The 19,464-nt window shown below is 45.4% G+C and overlaps 1 protein-coding gene across 1 annotated transcript in view; it reads left to right on the top strand.

The window, feature by feature from the left end:
* Positions 1–9,043: 9,043 nt before the first annotated feature.
* Positions 9,044–19,464, top strand: part of LOC147447452 (ATP-dependent Clp protease proteolytic subunit 4, chloroplastic-like) — a 40,208-nt gene continuing 29,787 nt past the window's right edge. The window contains exon 1 of the mRNA XM_086523244.1: positions 9,044–9,508. Coding sequence (XP_086379370.1) covers positions 9,069–9,508 — 440 coding nt within the window. The 5' untranslated portion in view covers positions 9,044–9,068. The remainder of the gene's footprint in view (positions 9,509–19,464) is intronic.

The raw sequence follows: 19,464 nt of genomic DNA, 5'->3' as shown, positions 1-19,464 counted from the left end.
GTAGCATGGAAGGGTGGACACCTCGTAGACATGGATAGGCATGTAGAATGCAAGCAATTCCTCCAAGTGATGTGTCATGAACATACGGGACCTGTTCCTCATTTTGAGCGTCTATGAGAGGGCAAAAGTGTCCGTCATGTTGATGGCGTTGTTGTCTTATGTTGGAGGTGCGTTGCCTTGCCCGTTGTCGACGATATCTTCTTGTCGCATCCAAACATGAAAAAGTGTGATGTCTTCGTCCTTGTCCTTGCATGACAGTTTGCAAAGAAACTTGTGGAATAGTAACATCACCATGGATAGAACCCTTCACAAATGTGGAGGGACTCCTACCACGACCATGGCCATTTGTTGAACATGGCAAGGCATCCTCTAGCAAGTATATCGTACGTTGTATAGTGAGTTGACGTTGATAATTTCGTGCAACCTTTCGGCGTGCACGCACATGAGAGGAATGACTTGTAGATTCAGGAAGACAAAGGCATGTGTCCCTTGTCCTCATAAATGCTTCTATCAAGCAACAGAGAAAACACTAAGTTCATAATGAGTGCATAAGTTTTATCATTTTAGTTACTCCCAAATGAAAGCATAAAATATCCTCAATACATCATAGTATTAATTAAAGTAGTGTACTTAAGGTAGGGAAGTTCCTTATCTATACTAACTTCCAAATGCAAGCATATAATACCCTCAACACATCATATTAATTGGAGTATTATACCCAAGGAAGGAATAAAGAGTGCGCATGAGTTCAAGGCTTGTTTGATAGATCCTTTCTATTGCTTTAACAAACCTTTCCTTTCACGCATCCTCCCACTTCTTCTATCAGTAAGATATTTTAAATTTAATAGACGTCATAGGATAAATTGAATATGAAATGACACCATTGGAGTTGAAGACTCAGTTGTGAGACTTCTTGAAGGTTATTTAGCATCTCCTATCATTGGTTATCTCTATGACATCAAGAACAAATTTTTCATGGGTTCTTGCATGAAGAAGGAGAGAAAGGTTGAACCACCCAAGTGTTGTAAGAGTGGTTTTGTGGTTTTCTCACCCAATGTGGTAGATTGGCTTTTCCAATTCCTTCTCCAAATATTGTAGGTTGGTTCTCCCAATTCACATTGAAATAATATGCTTAGGTATCAAGACTCATCGGCAAGTCTATTAGCATTGCTCGTATGACATTCAAAACCTGCCCCGTAATGGGGTCTTCCTATTGTGCTACAAAAAGTGCCTATCATGGCTACCTGCATGAAGAAGAATAGGAATCTTAAAGTTTGGTAAATTGGTTATCAGAGTTTCTTGCCCCGTTGCAATAGACTGGCTCTCCCAGCTCTCTCTCCATTTTTTTTGACTGCTATGCTAAGAGCAAAAGTTTCAAGGGGTCTTGCTTGTCTCATGCAATATTTCTCAGAATAACGTAAATGAGGTAAGGAGTTCTACGTTTTCCACTGTAATATGAGGAATCACTTGGGTTTCATTCAAAATAGCAAATTTTGGGGTTAGTTTTTTGTCACAAATTTTCTTGACCGCTCTACCTCTCTCTCTCTCTCTCTCTCTCTCTCTCTCTACCTCACAATGCTAGGAATTGCATGTGCCATGTGTTTTTTTTTTTGAAATGCAGAATGCCTTCTTTTATATAGGGAATGTTGAGATGAGGTTACATTTGGACTCTTTTATCTCTCTCTATGGTGCTAGAAAATGTGTTTATCATTGCTACATACATTAAGAAGGAGAGGAAGCTTGAAGTTTGGTAGATTGGTTATCAGAGTTTTCTGTCCCGTTGTAATAGATTGGCTCTCCCATTTCCTTCTCCATTTTGGACAGCTATGTTGCCCGTGATTAAGAGGAAAAGTCTAGTTCATTGACATGTGGACATGTCAAGGGGCCTTACTTGTCTCATGCAATATTTCTTTCTTAGAATAACACAAATGAGGTAATGAGCTCTACGTTTATGACTGTAGTATGAGGATTTACTTGGGTTTCCTCTAAAATAGAAAATACTCGGGCTAGTTTTTGGCACAAACTTTCTTGATTGCTCTCTCTCTCTCTCTCTCTCTCTCTCTCTATATATATATATATATATATATATATATATATATATATATATATATATATATATATATATATATATATATATATATATATGTGTGTGTGTGTGTGTGTGTGTGTGTGTGTGTGTGTGTATAGTTTTTTAGGAATTGCACGTGCCATGTAGTTTTTTAGAAATATAAGGTGCCTTTTGTCATGAGTGTGAATCATGCACTTGCCTGATGTTAAGATATGTTGAGATGAGGTTGTATTCCACCTGTGTGTGTGTGTGTGTGTGTGTGTGTGTGTGTGTGTGTGTGTGTGTGTGTGTGTGCGCGCGCTTCACAAGGCTAAGAATTGCATGTTTCATATGTAAAAAAAAAGAAATAGAACGGCTTTTCTCATGAGCGTGAATCATGCACTTGCCTGATGCTTGGAGATGTTGAGACGAGGTTCCATTGGGCCTCTTTTAGCAGTTCAATATGTATAATCAATTTAGACATCATGGCAGCGTGATAGAACATAGGTGCAGTAGTCCCAATGGTCTCGAAGGCTATGGTGCAAAGGTGTAGAGAGGTAGCTAGTGGTCAAAAGTGACAGAGAGAGAGAGAGAGAGAGAGAGAGAGAGAGAGAGAGAGAGAGAGAGAGAGAGAGAGAGAGAGAGAGAGAGAGAGAGAGAGAGAGATGTTTTAGCAGGGTGATAGACTAAATCACTCCAAAAGAAATCTTAAAGCTCTCAAGTATTGTAGCATTGATATTTTTTATCCAAGTGCTCAAAAAAGAGCTATGTTTAGTGTAATCCCACATAACTTTTACTTTTGAAATCATTATTTGAAGCTGAGAAAACCTACAAAGACATAGAGGATAGCTCGTGGCCAAAAGTGGTTATGATAGAAAGAGGGAGGGGGGAGGGAGACAGTTGTCTCAAAAGCTATAATTTTCCTTTAAACATTGTTCAAACCTAGGTTTAGTGCATTCTCACATGCAAATTTGGAATTCACATCTAAATTCCAACTGGAAAGCAAGAACACCTCCAAAGCTCAAAGGAATTTAGGGTGTAAAAAACTTCAAATATAGGCAAGGGTTTCCCTTTGCCACCACCCATCTTCACCACTCACATTTTGGGAAAAATCATTGTGTATTGGAGTGCTCGAAGATTGGTTTAGTGTACTTCCATCCATGGATATCTTATTTTAAAAAAGAGGGCCAAATAATCTCAATCATGATAAAGTCAACGACGCAACATTGACTGTAGGTGAGACCATTTGAACCATCACCAAATTAAAGGCTTTTGCTTCTCTTTCTGGTCCCAAGGGAAAACACACCACATCAAAAGACCACCACTCATTGACACACAGGAAAAATCCAAGTTTAGTGCAATCCCACCTATGAATTTTGAGATCCACCTCTAAACTTTCACCTCAAGGTGATAGCACCCATGAAACTCAAAGCACCCGTGTTTTGGAGAAAAGCATCCTAACTTAAGTGCAATCCCACCTACGAATTTTGAGATTTATCTCTAAATTTCACCCCATGGTGACAGCACGCATGAAACTTGGAGGAATTTAATTTAGAAATCTCCAAATATAGTGGAGGGCTAGCCTAATTCATCGTGCCCTTCATCATCAGTGTTTTGAAAAAAAACATTTGGCTATGAGAGTGCTCTAAAAGATCAGCTTAGTGTAGTCCCACCTAACAAATTTTAATATTTACCTTGAGATTTTCATTTTGACCTTGAGAACACCATAAGGTGATTGCACACACGAAACGCAAAGAAAATGCAATGTCAAGAGGACCGGTTTAGTGTAATCCCACCTGACAAATTATGATATTTACGCCTAAAAATTGTAATTTTCAAATTTTCATTTAAACCTTGAAATCCCAAGTCAAAGGTGAGAATGGCATACAGTTTAGAGAAAACCTTCAACTTTAGTCAAGATTTTCCTTCGCCTTTGTCGCCTCGAATTCACTCGTGCTGCCTTGGATTTGCTCACTCTTTGCCTCGGATTTGCTTGCCTTCAACCTTGGACTTGGCTTCTTACTTTGGGCCTTGTCAATGCCAAAAACCAATATATGGAATTAGCATCTTATTTTCTCTCTCTCTCTCTCTCTCTCTCTCTCTCTCTCTCACACACACACACACACACACACACACACACACACACACACACACACACACACACACACAATGTGTTCGGGAAAAATGTGTCTCAGCTTAACATCATACCATTTTCTACCATTATAATAATAGACTTAGTTGTGGTGCAACAATGTCCACTATCATACAAATTCCTAAGCTTATACACCAATTCCGCCCCAAGATCGAGGAAAACAATGCAAAAACACCCTAGTTTCCAAATTTTCCCCTTGTTAATAAAAAGTCCTGGTTGAGGGCAAGGGGAGAAGGCGAAATTCCACCCCAAAATAAGTAGTACAAAACCCTGGAAAACAACCAATTTTCTAAAAAACTTTTGATCTAGCAATCAGAAAGCGCCAATTGGGGGCAAGGGGAAAAGGTGAAACTCCACCCCAAAAAATTTGAGAAAATTAGTGCAAGCTTGGCAATAACTTGAGGGCAAAGGAAAAAGGCCAAACTCCGCCCCAAAAGCATGGGTGCAAGACAATCGTCAAAGTACATGGGTTCGCCTCGCAACAATGTTTGGAAAAAATGTGTCCCAGCTTAATATTGTGTGGTTCTCAATGTCAAAATGCCAATCGAGGGCATTTACAATTAGTGATCTCTTTCTAGAGTGCCTGGCACACCAATAAGGCATTATATGTAAACTTTTATTAAAAAAAATTCCCCTTGGCAAATTAAAGGAAAGGAATTTTGTATGAATGAAAAACGGTTTTCTATACTCCAAAAGCAACGTGAGGGCAAGTGGAAAAGGCCAAATTCTACCCCAAAAGCATGGGTGCGAGATAGCCGTCAAAGTACATGGGTCCACCTCGCATGGCCTGTAGTGTTCAGGAAAAATGAGTTTCAGCACAATATTGTGTCGTTCTCAATTTCAAAAATGCCGATTGAGGGCAAGGGAAAAAGGAGAATTTCTACCCCGAAATAGAGAAAAATAGTTTAAAAATAGAAAAAATAAACTTATTTTTTTAAAATTTCCCCTTGGAAAATTAAAGGAAAGGAATTTTGTATGTTTTAAAAGGTTTTAACACCTTAATGTCCAAACTTTCAAAACAACTATTTCCCAAAGTTTCATTTTAGGGCAAGGAAAAGGCGAAATTCCGCCGCAAAACCCTGGACAACAACCTTTTTTTAAAATAAACTTTCGGTCTAGCAATTGAAAAGAGCCAGTTGGGGGCAAGGGAAAAAGTGAAACTTTGCTCCAAAAAATCAAGAAAATCTGTGCAAAGCTTGGCAATAAGGTGAGGGGCAAGGGGAAAAGGCCAAATTCCGCCCCAAAAGCATCAGCGCGAGATAACCGTCAAAGGACATGAGTTCGTCTCGCATGGCCCGCAATGTTCGGGAAAAATTTGTTTCAACTTAATATTGTGCCTTCTCAATTTCAAAACTGCTGGTTGAGGGCAAGGCAAAAAGGTGAAATTTCGCTCCGAAACAAAAATAGTGTAAAATGTTCAAAAAATAACCTTATTTTTTCAAAATTTCCCCTTGGCAAATTAAAGGAAAGGAATTTTCTATGTCTAAAAAACATATTTTATACCCTAAATTCCTAAATATTTTTTGTTCTGCTTCATTAAGAAGATGCTTTTCAAAGACATCATCTCTCCTGACTATGATATTCTCCTACACCAAACCATAAAAGCGCTAGCTTTTGGAAAAACTGTTATAGCTAGCATATATAATTTTATTGGACTTTCAAGACAAACTTCCCAAGTTCCCCCTCTACTTCTTTGGAAATGGATTGAGGCATCGAAAGTACTGCTTCATGAGCATATATACCAATTTATCAAAGGTCTCATCCTTACGATAAAGAAAACATATCCAAGCGAAATGATTGAAGTCATCAACCAGTAACATCAAATAAAGGGCACTCTCAAGTGATGGAACCTGCATAGGTACACCAAGGCTCCAAAATCTTCAAGGCTTACCGAATAGAGTACTTTCATAAAGTCTCTCTATGTTGCTTCCCTCAGATAGCAGAACTACATCATTGCATTGGAAGTACTTCTCCACAACTGTGTGCCATTTATAAAGGTCTCACAAGTCTCATCCCTATGGTAAAGAAACCATATCCAGGCGAAACAATTTGAGTCATCAAAGAGCACCATGAATTACTTATATTGTGCCAACTCGCTCCTCTACTATTTTATTCAATTTGCACTCAGATTATTCTACCAGATTCTCTCCCAAGGATCTCCTACCTTTACAAAAGTAAAGGTCGAAATTCTAACCCGCGCCTTTCAATCGCACTCAACCACTCCAGCAAGCCCGCCGCATGGCTCACATTGGCAATCTATGAAAAAAAAAGATATAATGATTTGCCTCCACCCCAAACTCTGAGTGTCCCCTGCCCTCGTCCCCATCCTTGCATGCATCTAACCACTCCAGCAAGCTCGTCGCCTTGCTCACTCTCGCCTTTTATGGCGAAAATAAAAAGATATAATGATTTTCCTCCACCCCAAAGCCTTTTTATTGTCTCACGCACGACGCAAATGATTGGCGTGGAGGGTAGACTCAATCACAATAAGTTTTGGACAGATTCTCACAATAATTCCCACATTATGACTTAACGCAACATCATGAGCTTCTGTGAGGGAGGCACGACATACCTAGCTAGGTACGATTGGGAACAGGGGACCGCCGGTCCAACGGGGGGACCAGTGGTCCCATGCCCCCAATCGCACCTAGCTAGGTACGTGGTGCCTCCCGAGCAGAAGCTTCATGATGTTTTATGCATTGTATGAAAAACACTGAAAAAGTCTCCCTTTTCCTACATGAGGAAATTTCTAAATCTTCTTGTGGATGGACCCTTTTAAATAGCCATACAATAGGTTGGCACTAGTGTTAGAAAAAAATCGGGGTCTAGTGTATTTTAACCGGTTGAAATTGTAAAATCCCGGTTAGATGTCAAGCTTGCCTTTAAGAAAACCGGCAAATTTACACAAGTTTTAGTGTGATTAACAGCAAAAGCTTCAAATTTTGACCTAGAAACCGGGAGAAATTCAAGTTTCCCTCCCGAGCAGAAGCTCATGATGTTATGCATTGTATGAAAAACAATAAAAAAGTCTCCCTTTTCCTACATGAGAAAATTTCTAAATCTTCTTGTGAATGGACCCTTTTAAATAGCCATACAATAGGTTGGCAGTGCCAGTGTTAGAAAAAAACCGGGCTCTAGTGTATTTTAACCTGTTGAAATTGTAAAATCCTGGTTAGATGTCAAGCTTGCCTTTCAAAAAACCGGCAAATTTACACAAGTTTTAGTGTGATTACCGGCAAAAGCTTCAAATTTTGACCTAGAAACCGGGAGAAATTCAAGTTTCCCCTTGAATTTTGACCTAAAAACTGGCAGAAATTCAAGTTTCCCTCCCGAGCAGAAGCTCATGATGTTATGCATTGTATGAAAAACACTGAAAAAGTCTCCCTTTTCCTACATGAGAAAATTTCTAAATCTTCTTGTGAATGGACCCTTTTAAATAGCCATACAATAGGTTGGCAGTGCCAGTGTTAGAAAAAAATCGGGGTCTAGTGTGAATGGACCCTTTTAAATAGCCATACAATAGGTTGGCAGTGCCAGTGTTAGAAAAAAATCGGGGTCTAGTGTATTTTAACCGGTTGAAATTGTAAAATCCCGGTTAGATGTCAAGCTCGCCTTTAAGAAAACCGGCAAATCTACACAAGTTTTAGTGTAATTACCGGCAAAAGCTTCATTTTGACCTAAAAACCGAGAGAAATTCAAGTTTCCCTCCCGAGCAGAAGCTCATGATGTTATGCATTGTATGAAAAAAAACTGAAAAAGTCTCCCTTTTCCTACATGAGAAAATTTCTAAATCTTCTTGTGAATGGACCCTTTTAAATAGCCATACAATAGGTTGGCAGTTACATGGAATTTCTACAGATGCCTTGTTTGGAGGGTAGTAAAAGAAAAGGCAGAGGGGCAGCAGCGCTGTGACTGCGGCGTGCAGCTGGCTTGCAATGGCCCCGACGGAAGCCCGCAGCGCTGTGTTTTTTGCAAATCATGCATGCAGCTGGGAGACTGCGGCCTGCAGCTGGCCTGCAATGGCGCCGGCGGGAAGCCCGCTGGTGACCTTGGCAGAGTTCACAGTCTGAAAGCCGGACTTCTACGACGTGGGGGCGGCAGCGGCTCCGGTGGGCGGCAACGGCTACAACTTCAGCGTGGCCGGGCGGATCTGTGTTGGTTGCTGGGAGTATCGCCAAGGTCAGCAGCGCTGTGTTTTTTGCAAGTCATGCGAGGGGGGCAGTCCTGCAGGGCACGAAGGTTTGCTGGACTTGAGGCAGCAGCGTTGTGTATGCAGATCATGCGAGGGGGGCAGTCCTGCAGGGCACAATGCAAGCTGGACAGAGACGGCACACGACACACAGAGACGACATTGCTCTCATGGAGGAGGCAGCGAGAGAGAGAGGGAGAGAGAGAAACCTTACCTTCAGTCGCATACACAACGAGCTTTGACCTCCACGTTATCTTTCTCTCCCCCTCTTCCCTCTCCCTCTCCCTCTCCCTCTCTCACGCACAGACGTGAAGTTTATCTTCTTCTTCACTCTCTCTGTCACTCTCACACGCCATAGCAGCAGGGGCCCTCGACTTTTGATTTTCTTCAAGCCCACCCTCCTTGAGATCTTCTCACGCGCTTGACAGGCAGCTCTCCAACGTCGTAGCCTTGAGGGCAGCGCATGCACGACAGGCAATCCATTAAATGCAGCATGCACGACGATGAGTCTCTAAGCGATCAACTCAGCGCGTTAACCCAAATTTTTTTGAAAAACCAATTTTTTTGAAAAATCAAACCTCTCCAGCGTAAGACACGTGGAGGGGCTGAAAGAGCTTGAAATTTTGAAGCTCCATAATAGAAGTATAGATATAGAAGATTTTGCCGAAACTGCACTGGGTATGCAGGGTGCAATGGGTTGCTTGAATTTTGCCACTCAAGTGACCATTGGGCCGTCGTCTGTGAGCAAGTATGCTCCCCTTACGGCAAACAGAGCGCTTTCTGGAGCAAGTGCCGCCGTTCCCTACACGCGCAGCAGTGGGTCGCTATTGCATGCCTCACACGGCAGTGTTTCTGTGGTCGGGTCTTTGACAGATGATCGTTTCGAATCATTTTATGCATCTGGGTCCATGCCTCTAGCGACTCAAACTCCAGCTGTCGCACAAAAGGCAGCTGAAGCAGACGTCATGGGCCTCCTCCTGAAGCAGCGCATCGTCTTCTTGGGCTGTAGCTTGGATGACTTCGCTGCCGATGCCATCATCAGCCAGCTCCTTCTTCTGGACGCCCAGGATCCTAATAAGGACATTCGCCTATTCATCAACAGCTCTGGTGGTTCCATGAGGTATTCCAAATTTCACGACTGTAAACTTTGGAATGTTGATTACAAAACAGTTGTTTGTCAGTAGACATTAGCCAAATGGATAAAATTATAGCTCTTTTCTCTGCTCATCATGAAAAACTTGGAGCGTTTTGCTCGTATTAGAACTTATATAGTCAACACCTGTTCATCAGTACTACAGATTTGCTTTCCTGCAAATTGTGTTGATCAATACCCGTTCATTAGTACTTTAGATTTGCTTTCCCACAAAGCCTAAGTGAAGTGAGACTTTGTGAGCCTCTGATGGCATGAGTTAAGGCTATGAACAAAATCTTATAGGCACTACAATAAACTTCTGTGCTTTTGCATATCTAAATCTTGATAGGCGGCTTTTCATGATAAAATTTATGAATCTATGCATTTTCACGTCTTAAATGCTGCTTGAGCCATCCTCCGGGGATTTACTTTTTATAGAAAAGGACAACTAGAAAATCCCCTATTTACAACTAGTATATGGTAATTATGACCCTTATACTTATGTTATAAGAGTTGTAGTGAAAAAAATTTCTTACTTCGGGGGTTACCAAATCTCAGGAAGTCATGTGTGGTCTAGTGTGATGCGTGTGGCAACAGTGGGGCAGTGTTAATCCAAGATGGTCGGGTAGTAGCGTATGAAAGCAGAATCTTGCAAGGACCAGAATAGACTATGCAAATCTATGAGAAAGAGCTACTCGCCATGATTTATGCGCTTTCTAGTGACAAGCTCAAGGCGCGGTTCTTGCCACCTTAGTACCTAGCGCAGTTAAAAGAAAATTGGCGCAATCTCAAGCAGAATGGTACTCCAGTCATGTCTTTTTCTAGCCGTGTTTTGCAGCTTGGCACCTAATTACGCAAATCGGATGCGAAGCGCAAAGAGGCTTTTATGTTCGGGCTGGACGACTATATCAGGTTTGATGTCGAAGTCCTCGACCCCGTAGATCTCAACAAGGCGGTAGCAATTGCTCTCGCATAGAAGATGAAGTACAATAAGGGAAAGCCGAAGGAGAACAGGACTTCTCAAAGTACCTCTTAGACTCCCGAGAACCCGTAGAACGGTAAGAATGGTAACTCTTCTAACCAATCTTCCTCTAGTCTTTCAGAAAAGAACTCACAAATGAATCTAAGGGTAAAGCTAACACAATTGCTGAACCTAAGCTTACCCCATATGAAAAAGCAGCACAAGGAATTTTAGGAGGATACATCACGTCAAAGGAATAAAGCATTTATTCCAAGGGAGGTCGATGTTATTATTGTCACATCAAGGGTCATATAAAAAGAATATGTCTTAAGATTGAATCTAGCGAATCTAAAGAATCCACAGAACCCACATTCTCTGCTAATGCCATAAATGAGAACACGAGTGTGACCCAAGTTTCTCATGATCCTCCCATTGATGAGTCTCTCATTAAGTGTTATGGTCATGTGAAGCGTCTGCGTTTTGTCATATTGTTTGATCCAGGCAGTATGCATGATGTGATAAGTGACTCTCTTGTTGAAAGAGCCCGCTTGGAGGTTAGCAAGACATCTCCTTTCGAGGTGTTGGGCTTCGCTCCCGGTGTGGACTCTCTTACACGAGAGTGCTTTGATGTGTTGTTCATTGTTCAACAAGCGTCTTTCCGCAGGAAATTGTAGTTTCTCCTCTTTCAGGATGTGATATGCTTTTAGGCATTCGATGGTTTCGTGAGCATAACCCTCTCATTGATTGGACAGCCGATACTTATATTTTCAATGCCAAAAGTGACTCTCCCATTGTCATTCATGGAGAGAAAGTTGTTTATTCTTTATCTCATTTCTAATGTGCATGCGAAGATTGAAAAGAATCAACAGGTGATGTGCCTGATGATGGGGAGCCCGATGAGCAACCCGAAGTGGAGGAAAACGAGGAGATCCTTGTTCCTGAACAGATTTTGGGACATAAGGACACAAAAAATAAGGGTAAAGTAAGAAGGTGGTTCTTGGTTAAATTCAAGAACTATCTTGCATTGGATGCGAAGTGGATGGAGGAGGAGGACCTAGCAGATACTCATCAGATCGTGAACCTTTACCTCGAAGCTTTTGGTTTAGCATAGTCTACTCCAAATGGAACCCAGAATTCAGCTTGGCCGCAGATCTGGTGCAGTGGGATGCACAAGAGGGGAGTTACTCCGCTCCTTTGTCAAGAGATGCCTTGATTTTTAGAATACTAGAGTCACTGATGTCTCTTTGAGCTTCAGGGATATTGAGAGCTGACAATATTCTGTTGTATGACTTTATGAAATGGAATTCCAGAAAATATGAAACTGACTTGTTCTTGACTTGTTTAAGTGCAGGAACTGATAGACTAAAATGACTGCAGCATTTTGGTCTAATTGATCTCGAATAGACATGGTTGCAATAGGGGTTAGTCAATCGAGCATCAATGAGGTCTCGACTGGATCTAGATGCGATTGCTAGCTACATTGCCGATAAATCATGGTCTAAGATCCAAATGAATGTTGAATGTCATGTGATGTCCTGTGATGTCGTGTGATGTGATGTCGATTGGTACATGTGCTAGATGTGTGTTCCTAGTACGTAGGTACTAACAGTCAGTGTCTGCTAAGACGGTTTATGGCCTCTGTCTGTTTTGGAGCCGTAATCGAGGGCGATTACAATGCTTTCAAGAGGGGGGTATGTCACAAAGTGATGACGTGGCTGCCAAAAATCGTAATTCTACTAAAACCCTAACCCTAACCCTAACCCTAAAATCAAAAACCCTAACCCTAACTGCAATAACCGTGATTTTGCTGACGTGCGAGTTGACACGTGGCAGCAGTACGGATCTCGGTGATTTGCGGCGGGATTCACGGAAGCTTTGGGCAGCTTTTTGGTTTGCTTTTTTTTTTTTTTCCGAGAAAAAGATCCTTCTATTAGTTAATGAAAACTGCCCATAGGGCTACATCCACCTCTGCAGGAGAGGGCTACAACAAGCATGATGGGGAGACTCTCCCAATGAAAAAACAACATATATACAATGAGGCTAAATCAAGAGATGGGAGGAGGGAAGAGCCACACAGGTGGGCAGTAGTGCCATCTGAGCACCCCCTGGACAATGGGTAGAAAGGCCCAGGGCGCCAGAGTCGAAGGAAAGCCTTGCGGCGCTCTCGCATGCGGTCGGAGCTGCCCTGTAGTCCCTCAAGCTGTCCTCTGAGAGTATGGATCAGCTCTAGCCAAAAGTCACGAACAGTCTCTGTTGGTGGCACAGGGCGAGCCTCAAAGATGCGGAAACAGCGGGCCCGCCAGATGAACCAGAGAGCTAGGCCGCTGATGAGCTCCCAACACTCCTCTCTCTCACTGCACCACTCCTGTGGAGTAAGATCTGTAGCAGGTTGGAGTGTAGGTCGCCCCCCCTGCATCACTATCATCCTGCTGGTGGAAGATAGCTCAAACTTAAGTGCCGGGCCCGTTAGGGTGGACCAAGCCGCTGCCCCCCAAGTGTACTGTCGAGCCGTGGAGAGGGCACGCATCAGCCGAAGAACTCGTAGCCACACCTGTAGGGCCGAGGGACAGTCCCAAAGACAGTGATGCTGACTCTCCACCAACTGGTCACAGGCTGCATATGCGGCTGAGAGACCACTATGCACAAGCCAGCTCCCTACTGCTGTGGCTCTGTGTGCAACCAGCCACTGGAACAAAGTGACGCGCCCCGGCTGTCTGGAGTCCCACAGCCTCTGCCAAAAAGCTGCCAAGAACGTGCTGCAGCGGGGCGGGCCTCTCTCTGTGTTGCAAGTATATGACGTCCAAGCCAAACAATGTATGGAAAGAAGGGGACTCTTGGGCGGTCTGCAGAAGAGAAGGGGTCCCTCCATAGCCACTCACCAGGATCCCACTGTACTCGTGCCAGTGGACAGCACTCCCAAGCCCATAGCCTCCAGTGTCCTGTCTCAAGAGCTGCTGGGTCAGGGTCTATGACGCAAGTCCTCCCACAAATGCCCACAACTCGGATCCTCTGGAAACAGCACTCTGCTACCTGCGGGGCCTCTACTGCAACTCGCTGTAAACGTCCCCCACCTTGAAGCTCGAAGAACAGGGCTGGGACAGTCTCTGAGCAAGCCCTGACTGAAATGAGAACCTCCAGTCGTGTGAAGGCTCCCATCCACCGGGGTGCTACTGGCTCGAGAGGCGTGAGCCACTCAGCTGGAACTGACTCTGAGATGTCTTGACACATGCTCTGCACCCCTCTCATGCCCTGTAGGTGGACAGCCTGCACCTCCTCTGACAAACCTGTGAACTCTAGCCAGTCACCTAGAGAGCGCGCTGGACCTGCTGCCATGGGACCCCAAGTAACATGAGGCCGACTCCCAACCAAGTGGCCTCTCTGAGTGCTAACCATGGGGTTCCAGACGAGGGGCAGCCGTAGGCGCTCCTCCGTGCACGTCGGCTGTCTTTGCCCTAGGCACGCCGTAAGAGCTCCCAAGATCGAAGCAAACTCACAGCGAATCGGTCCTCCAGTCTCCTGCTCAAACCAACTCGGCGCAACTATGTAAAGATCCATCTGGTCGAAGGTTGCCAAGGGCCTCCTGACTGAGGCACCCTGGCACGAAGCCTCTGCGGCAAGAGCTCCTTCCAGGGCTCCTCGCCTGGAAGAAGTCCTCTGACGACGAACTTCCCAAGAAGGGCTCTGCTGTGCTGTGCTGTGCTGTGCTGTGCTGGATCAATGATCCCAAGCCCTCTTTGAGAACAAGGAAGTGTGATGACCGACCAAGCCACCTTGGCTCGGGCAATCTGAGTGTCTCGACCTGATCAAAGGAAGTTCCTGATCAGCCTCTCTACCTGGCTGATACAAGAACTCGAGAAGATCCAGCAAGAAGTGATGTATCACATAGTCGCCAACAACACCTGGTTGGCAACTACTACTCTACCAGCCAACGAAAGTCGTGCTAAGCTCCAATGTAACAACTTTCTCTTGATGGACAGGAGAAGAGGAGCAATCTGCTGCTCGGGGGACAAGTCCAAACCAACCTGACAACCCAAGTACTGAACTGCAGTCCCTGGAGGAATCCACCTGAAACCCTCTCCTGGCATCCAATCGGGTATAGGAGCACTACCAACTCAGAAAGCCGCTGTTTGCTTTTTCCTACGCAATTGGGAGAGAGAGAGCCTCTTTGCTTTAATTTACTGAGAGAGAGAGAGAGAGAGAGAGAGAGAGAGAGAGAGAGAGAGAGAGAGAGAGAGAGAGAGAGAGAGAGAGAGAGAGAGAGAGAGAGAGAGAGAGAGAGAGAGAGAGAGAGAGAGAGAGAGAGAGAGAGAGAGAGAGAGAGAGAGAGAGAGAGAGAGAGAGAGAGAGAGAGAGAGAGAGAGAGAGAGAGAGAGAGAGACCTGCCTGCCTGTTGCCGCGCGACCTGCGTCTTGCCTGCTGCTGCCGCGCGCGCTCTGCCTGCTGCCTGCGCGTACCTGGCTGCCCTGCGCGTACGTGCCTGCCCTGCGCGTACCCGCCTGTGCGAACCCTAATTCCGCGTAACCCTGGCTGCACTGCGCGTACCTGGCTGCCTGCGTGTACCTGTTGCTGCCGCGCGCAACCCTCACAGGCCACATCTGCGAAACCCTAATTCCGCGAAACCCTAACAGCCCGAAAACCCTAACTGTCCCTATCCCTAACTGTCCCTAACCCTAACTGTGCGCATCTTTCTACCGCCTGCAAGAGAAATAGAGAAAGAGAGAAAGAGAGAGAGAGAGAGAAAGAGTCCAAGCTTCATTTCGAGTCTTGCTTTTCCCGTTTGCCAGTCTCGCCCATTCTTCATGGCGGCTTTGCCGGTCTCGAGTGCTACACATGGCGCTCCATCACCACTTGCCTGTCGCGTGGACTGTATTGGCGACTTGTTGACACGCATTGACTCCAAAATACAACACTTGGCACAGTATGCCTTGGTTGGCCGGATGATTGGACAGTCTCCACCTCGATCTTCTATACGTGATTGGTGTCAGATTGCATTGGGCACTACTCAGGGACGGGTCTCGGAGCTTACATTCCTTGGCAAGGGCATATTCATGGTACGTCTTTCAGATCCCGCCACCACTGCCTCAGCTCTCCTGGCTCGCTCTCTGATACTCTCTGATCGCAGGATGATATACTTGACGAGGTGGTATCCCGAGTTTACTACTGAGGAGTTTGACAGTCGACACCTTATTCCCAGATTCCCTCTGACGCTCTCCTTCCCGGATATGCCTCTCCATTTTATTGATGAGCATCTCCTTCAGATGATTGCTGCTCATTTTGGCACAATAGTTCCAGGATCCTGCATCTTCTCATCTGGTCCACCTCGCATTCAAGTCTTGGTGTTTGGGGATACTTCATTACCAGATACAGTTACTGTGGCTGTGCGCGATCGAGACTACTCTTGCCGAATGGTAGTCACTGGCCGCCCAGGACAGTGCTTACGCTGTCACGAGATGGGACACTTGGCACGAGATTGCCCCACCCTGCCACGCCATCGGCGGCAACAACAGCCGGCTCGTGGCACTCATGCTCAGCCACGTGGTCAACGTCAACAACCGGTTCCTCCTACTACTACTCGAGCACCTCAGCAACCTGTAGGTGCTCCTCGAGCTTCGACCCTCCATGTTCCTCCCTCCGCTTCAGCTCCTACTGAGGCAGCATGGCAGACAGTGGGTCGTGAACATTCCTTCCGTCCTCGTCAGCAACCTACAACGCATGCAGCCCCCAGTGTTACCTCTCCTGCTCCCTCTCAAGTTTCCACCACCCCCTTACCCCCTGCTTCTCCTCGCCATTCTTCTTCTTCAGCACAGGATCACTTACCTCTGCTACCAGCTCCTCCTTCACTTGCCGTTCCCCGGCCCGCTCCTTCCCCTCTTCCCGAGGTCCCTATTCCCATGCAGATGGATCATTCACCGCTATTACCTCTCCCTTTTCCTCCTCTCCCTCTCGCCCTTACTCCCCCCCCTCCACCTTTTGGTCCTCCCCCTCCCTCAGCCGCTCATACTTACGTCCCACGCAGTTTTCTAAGCTCTTGCCCTCTTTCCTGGGGCACTCATCGGGCTGAAATGTGCGGTGACTCAGAAGGGCCATTGCAGGTGCAGCTCTACCTTATTCATCACAAGCCAGGTTGTGTTCCCTCTTTAATAGGCAGTCGCTCTCAGCCTACCCATTCTTTTTTCCTTCCATTCCACGCGGCTCAGGAATGGTTCGAGGATCAGGTTCTACATTTTGTGCATGCACAAACTATGGCTCGGCTTCATTTATGGTTGTCTACTTCCGCTCCAGATGTATTGTCTCCACACTTCCCTTCATGTATTGGTGCTATGGAGTGGAGTGATGTTTATGCTTGCTATTCATTGCCTATGGTCATTCATGTATCCTCAGATGTGGTGCTTCCTATGTCTATGTGCATTTGGGGTGTCAAAGCTGCAGCATCGGTAATGCAATGTAAACAAGCTGAGGTCCGCAGTTGGTGCAATTTCACACCTCCAATTCTATCATCCATTTCTCCCGATGAGCAGCCAGCTTGGGATCGATTTCTTTTAGCTATTCAAGGTGTTGACGCCTGGCACATACCCTCTTTTGGTCACCACCCTGCTACACTTCATTACTCGTGGGGGTTTCAGAGACATCAGGGGAGATTATTAGAGCGACTTGATCGTTTTTACATTGGCCCTTGGGCAGCAGCTCTAGGTGGATTTACTACTATTTGGAGAGGGACCAGCCTCTCAGATCATTTACCCATCTCATTGTTTATCTCCTTCACTAGATCCTCTGCACAGAGACGAGGTTGCCGCATCCCTGATAGTGTTCTCACCACTGAAGTTTTGCAGCAGCAGATTCGTGACTTATGGTCCACGGGTGCTTCTTATTGTGGTCCCCCTGGAGAGTTCCTTGCTCATTGCATTACTCAGTCTAGTATATACTGCCGTGATCAGACTGCTATTATTCATCGTCAGTTGAGAGTACGCGAGTCTGATCTTCACATTCCTCTTGGTTCCACTCAACGCTTGCTTGAGGAGTGGCCTCAGGATGCTTATCTCGCTACTAGACAGACAGAGCTCATGGAGGAGATTCGTCGCGTACAGGAGGCTAGGTCTGAGTTCACTCATCATGCTTCAGTATCTCATTTGATAGCTAAAGCTGATCGAATGAATAAAGACTTCTTCGCTGTGCATAAAGAGCGCCCTCCTGGCACCACCCTTCGGACTTTGTGCGATGCTTAGGGGACACTACATATGCATCTTGATGTCATTCTTGATATGTCTGCCAATTATTTTGAGGCATTGTTCACTGTTGATGTATGCACTACTGAGGTTTTACTTGCCCGTGAGCAGATCTGGCATCACACCCGACACCGTTGTATAGACACTATGGCAGAGATCTTGTTGGCACCCTTCACACTTGCAGAGCTTCATGCTGCTATCGAGAGTCTTGATCCATCCTCTTGTCCAGGAGAGGATGGCCTCACTAGAGCTTTCGTTTTGACTTATTGGGATGTATTGCATATACCACTGCTTCGCGGTTGTCAGGACATCTTTGCATCAGGATATATGCATCCGGATCTTTGTTCAGGTCTCATATCTCTTATTCCGAAAGGGGGTGACACCACACAGCTCCGCCAGTGGAGACCTATTACCCTACTCCCTTCGGTCTATAAGATATTAGCGTTACTGATCATCCATCGCTTGCGATCGTTCTTACCAGATATTATTCATACTTCTCAGACAGGCTTTGTCATGGATCGATGCATACTAGATAATCACTTTTTATGAGGCAGTAGAGTGGGCCAGATCATCTACTGAACCTCTCGCTTTTTTCATCCTTGACTTCGAGAAAGCATACGATCGTGTTGAGTGGGACTTTCTCGAAGGATCATTAGCCAGGATGGGTTTCCCTTCGAGATGGATCTCAGGCATTTCCGCTCTCTTCAGGATTGCTAGTAGTGCTATTACTATTGGTGGTCGTGTCAGTCGCAGTTTTGAGCTTTCTCGATCTGTCCGTCAGGGATGTCCTTTAGCAGCATATCTGTATCTATTTGTAGGAGAGACTATGTCCGACTTTCTTCGTGCTCAGAGTCATGCATTTCGTGGCTTGACCATGCCAGTACCTTCAGCTCCGGACCTTATCGATCAGGAGTTTGCTGATGACACTATGCTGATGTTGCGCTATTTGCTAGCTGCTCTTGATGCCATGCGGGAGGTCCTAGAGGTTTTTTGCATTGCCAGTGGTGCACGCATTAACTGGCATAAATCCTATGGGTTACTGGTTGGCACTGATGACATACTTACTTGGGGGGTAGCTGATGGTTTCACATGGCTGCAGCCGGGTCAGACATGCAGATATTTGGGCTTTCAGGTTGGATTTGACGTTTCTTCACAGTAGCAGTTTGCACCCGTACTACAGTCTATTTGCAGGAAGCTATGCCATTGGGCTTCACGTCATCTGTCGTTGGCTGGCCGTGCATTGGTCGCCAACCAAGTCATTCTGGCTACAGTATGGTATACGGCCTCTTGTTGGATGCTACATTCTGGTGTGATAGCTCAGCTCTGCTGACTAGTGCGGAACTTTTTATGGAGTGGCACAGATAGGACTACTGATACTCGTGCTCGAGTTCGCTGGTCCACGATTATTCGTCCTAGGTCAGAGGGAGGCCTTGGCATTATTGATCCAGAATTACAGAGCCGCGCCCTTCTTACCAAGCTTATTGTTTGGGGTCTTTTTCCCGGCCAAGAACCTTGGAAGATGCTTCTTCAGGCCGCTCTTTGCACAACGACTCCACGCCTCGGCACTAGAGATGGTCATACTTGGCATGCAGGGTATCGTTTTCTCTTTACGGATGCCCCCTTGTTCACCAGCACTCTCGCACCCTTCATCCGATCGCTCCTTCAGATTTGGGTTTCCATGTGACGGGCTATCATATCTCATGTCGTGAGAAGATTGAGCGCCAGCCTCTCATTTGGAATGATGCAGTTCTTGATTCTTT

This window comes from Adiantum capillus-veneris, chromosome 11, assembly GCF_014529385.1.
Source record: "Adiantum capillus-veneris isolate H3 chromosome 11, ASM1452938v2, whole genome shotgun sequence".
Taxonomy (NCBI): domain Eukaryota; kingdom Viridiplantae; phylum Streptophyta; class Polypodiopsida; order Polypodiales; family Pteridaceae; genus Adiantum; species Adiantum capillus-veneris.
This window is presented reverse-complemented; position numbering and strand designations above follow the sequence as displayed.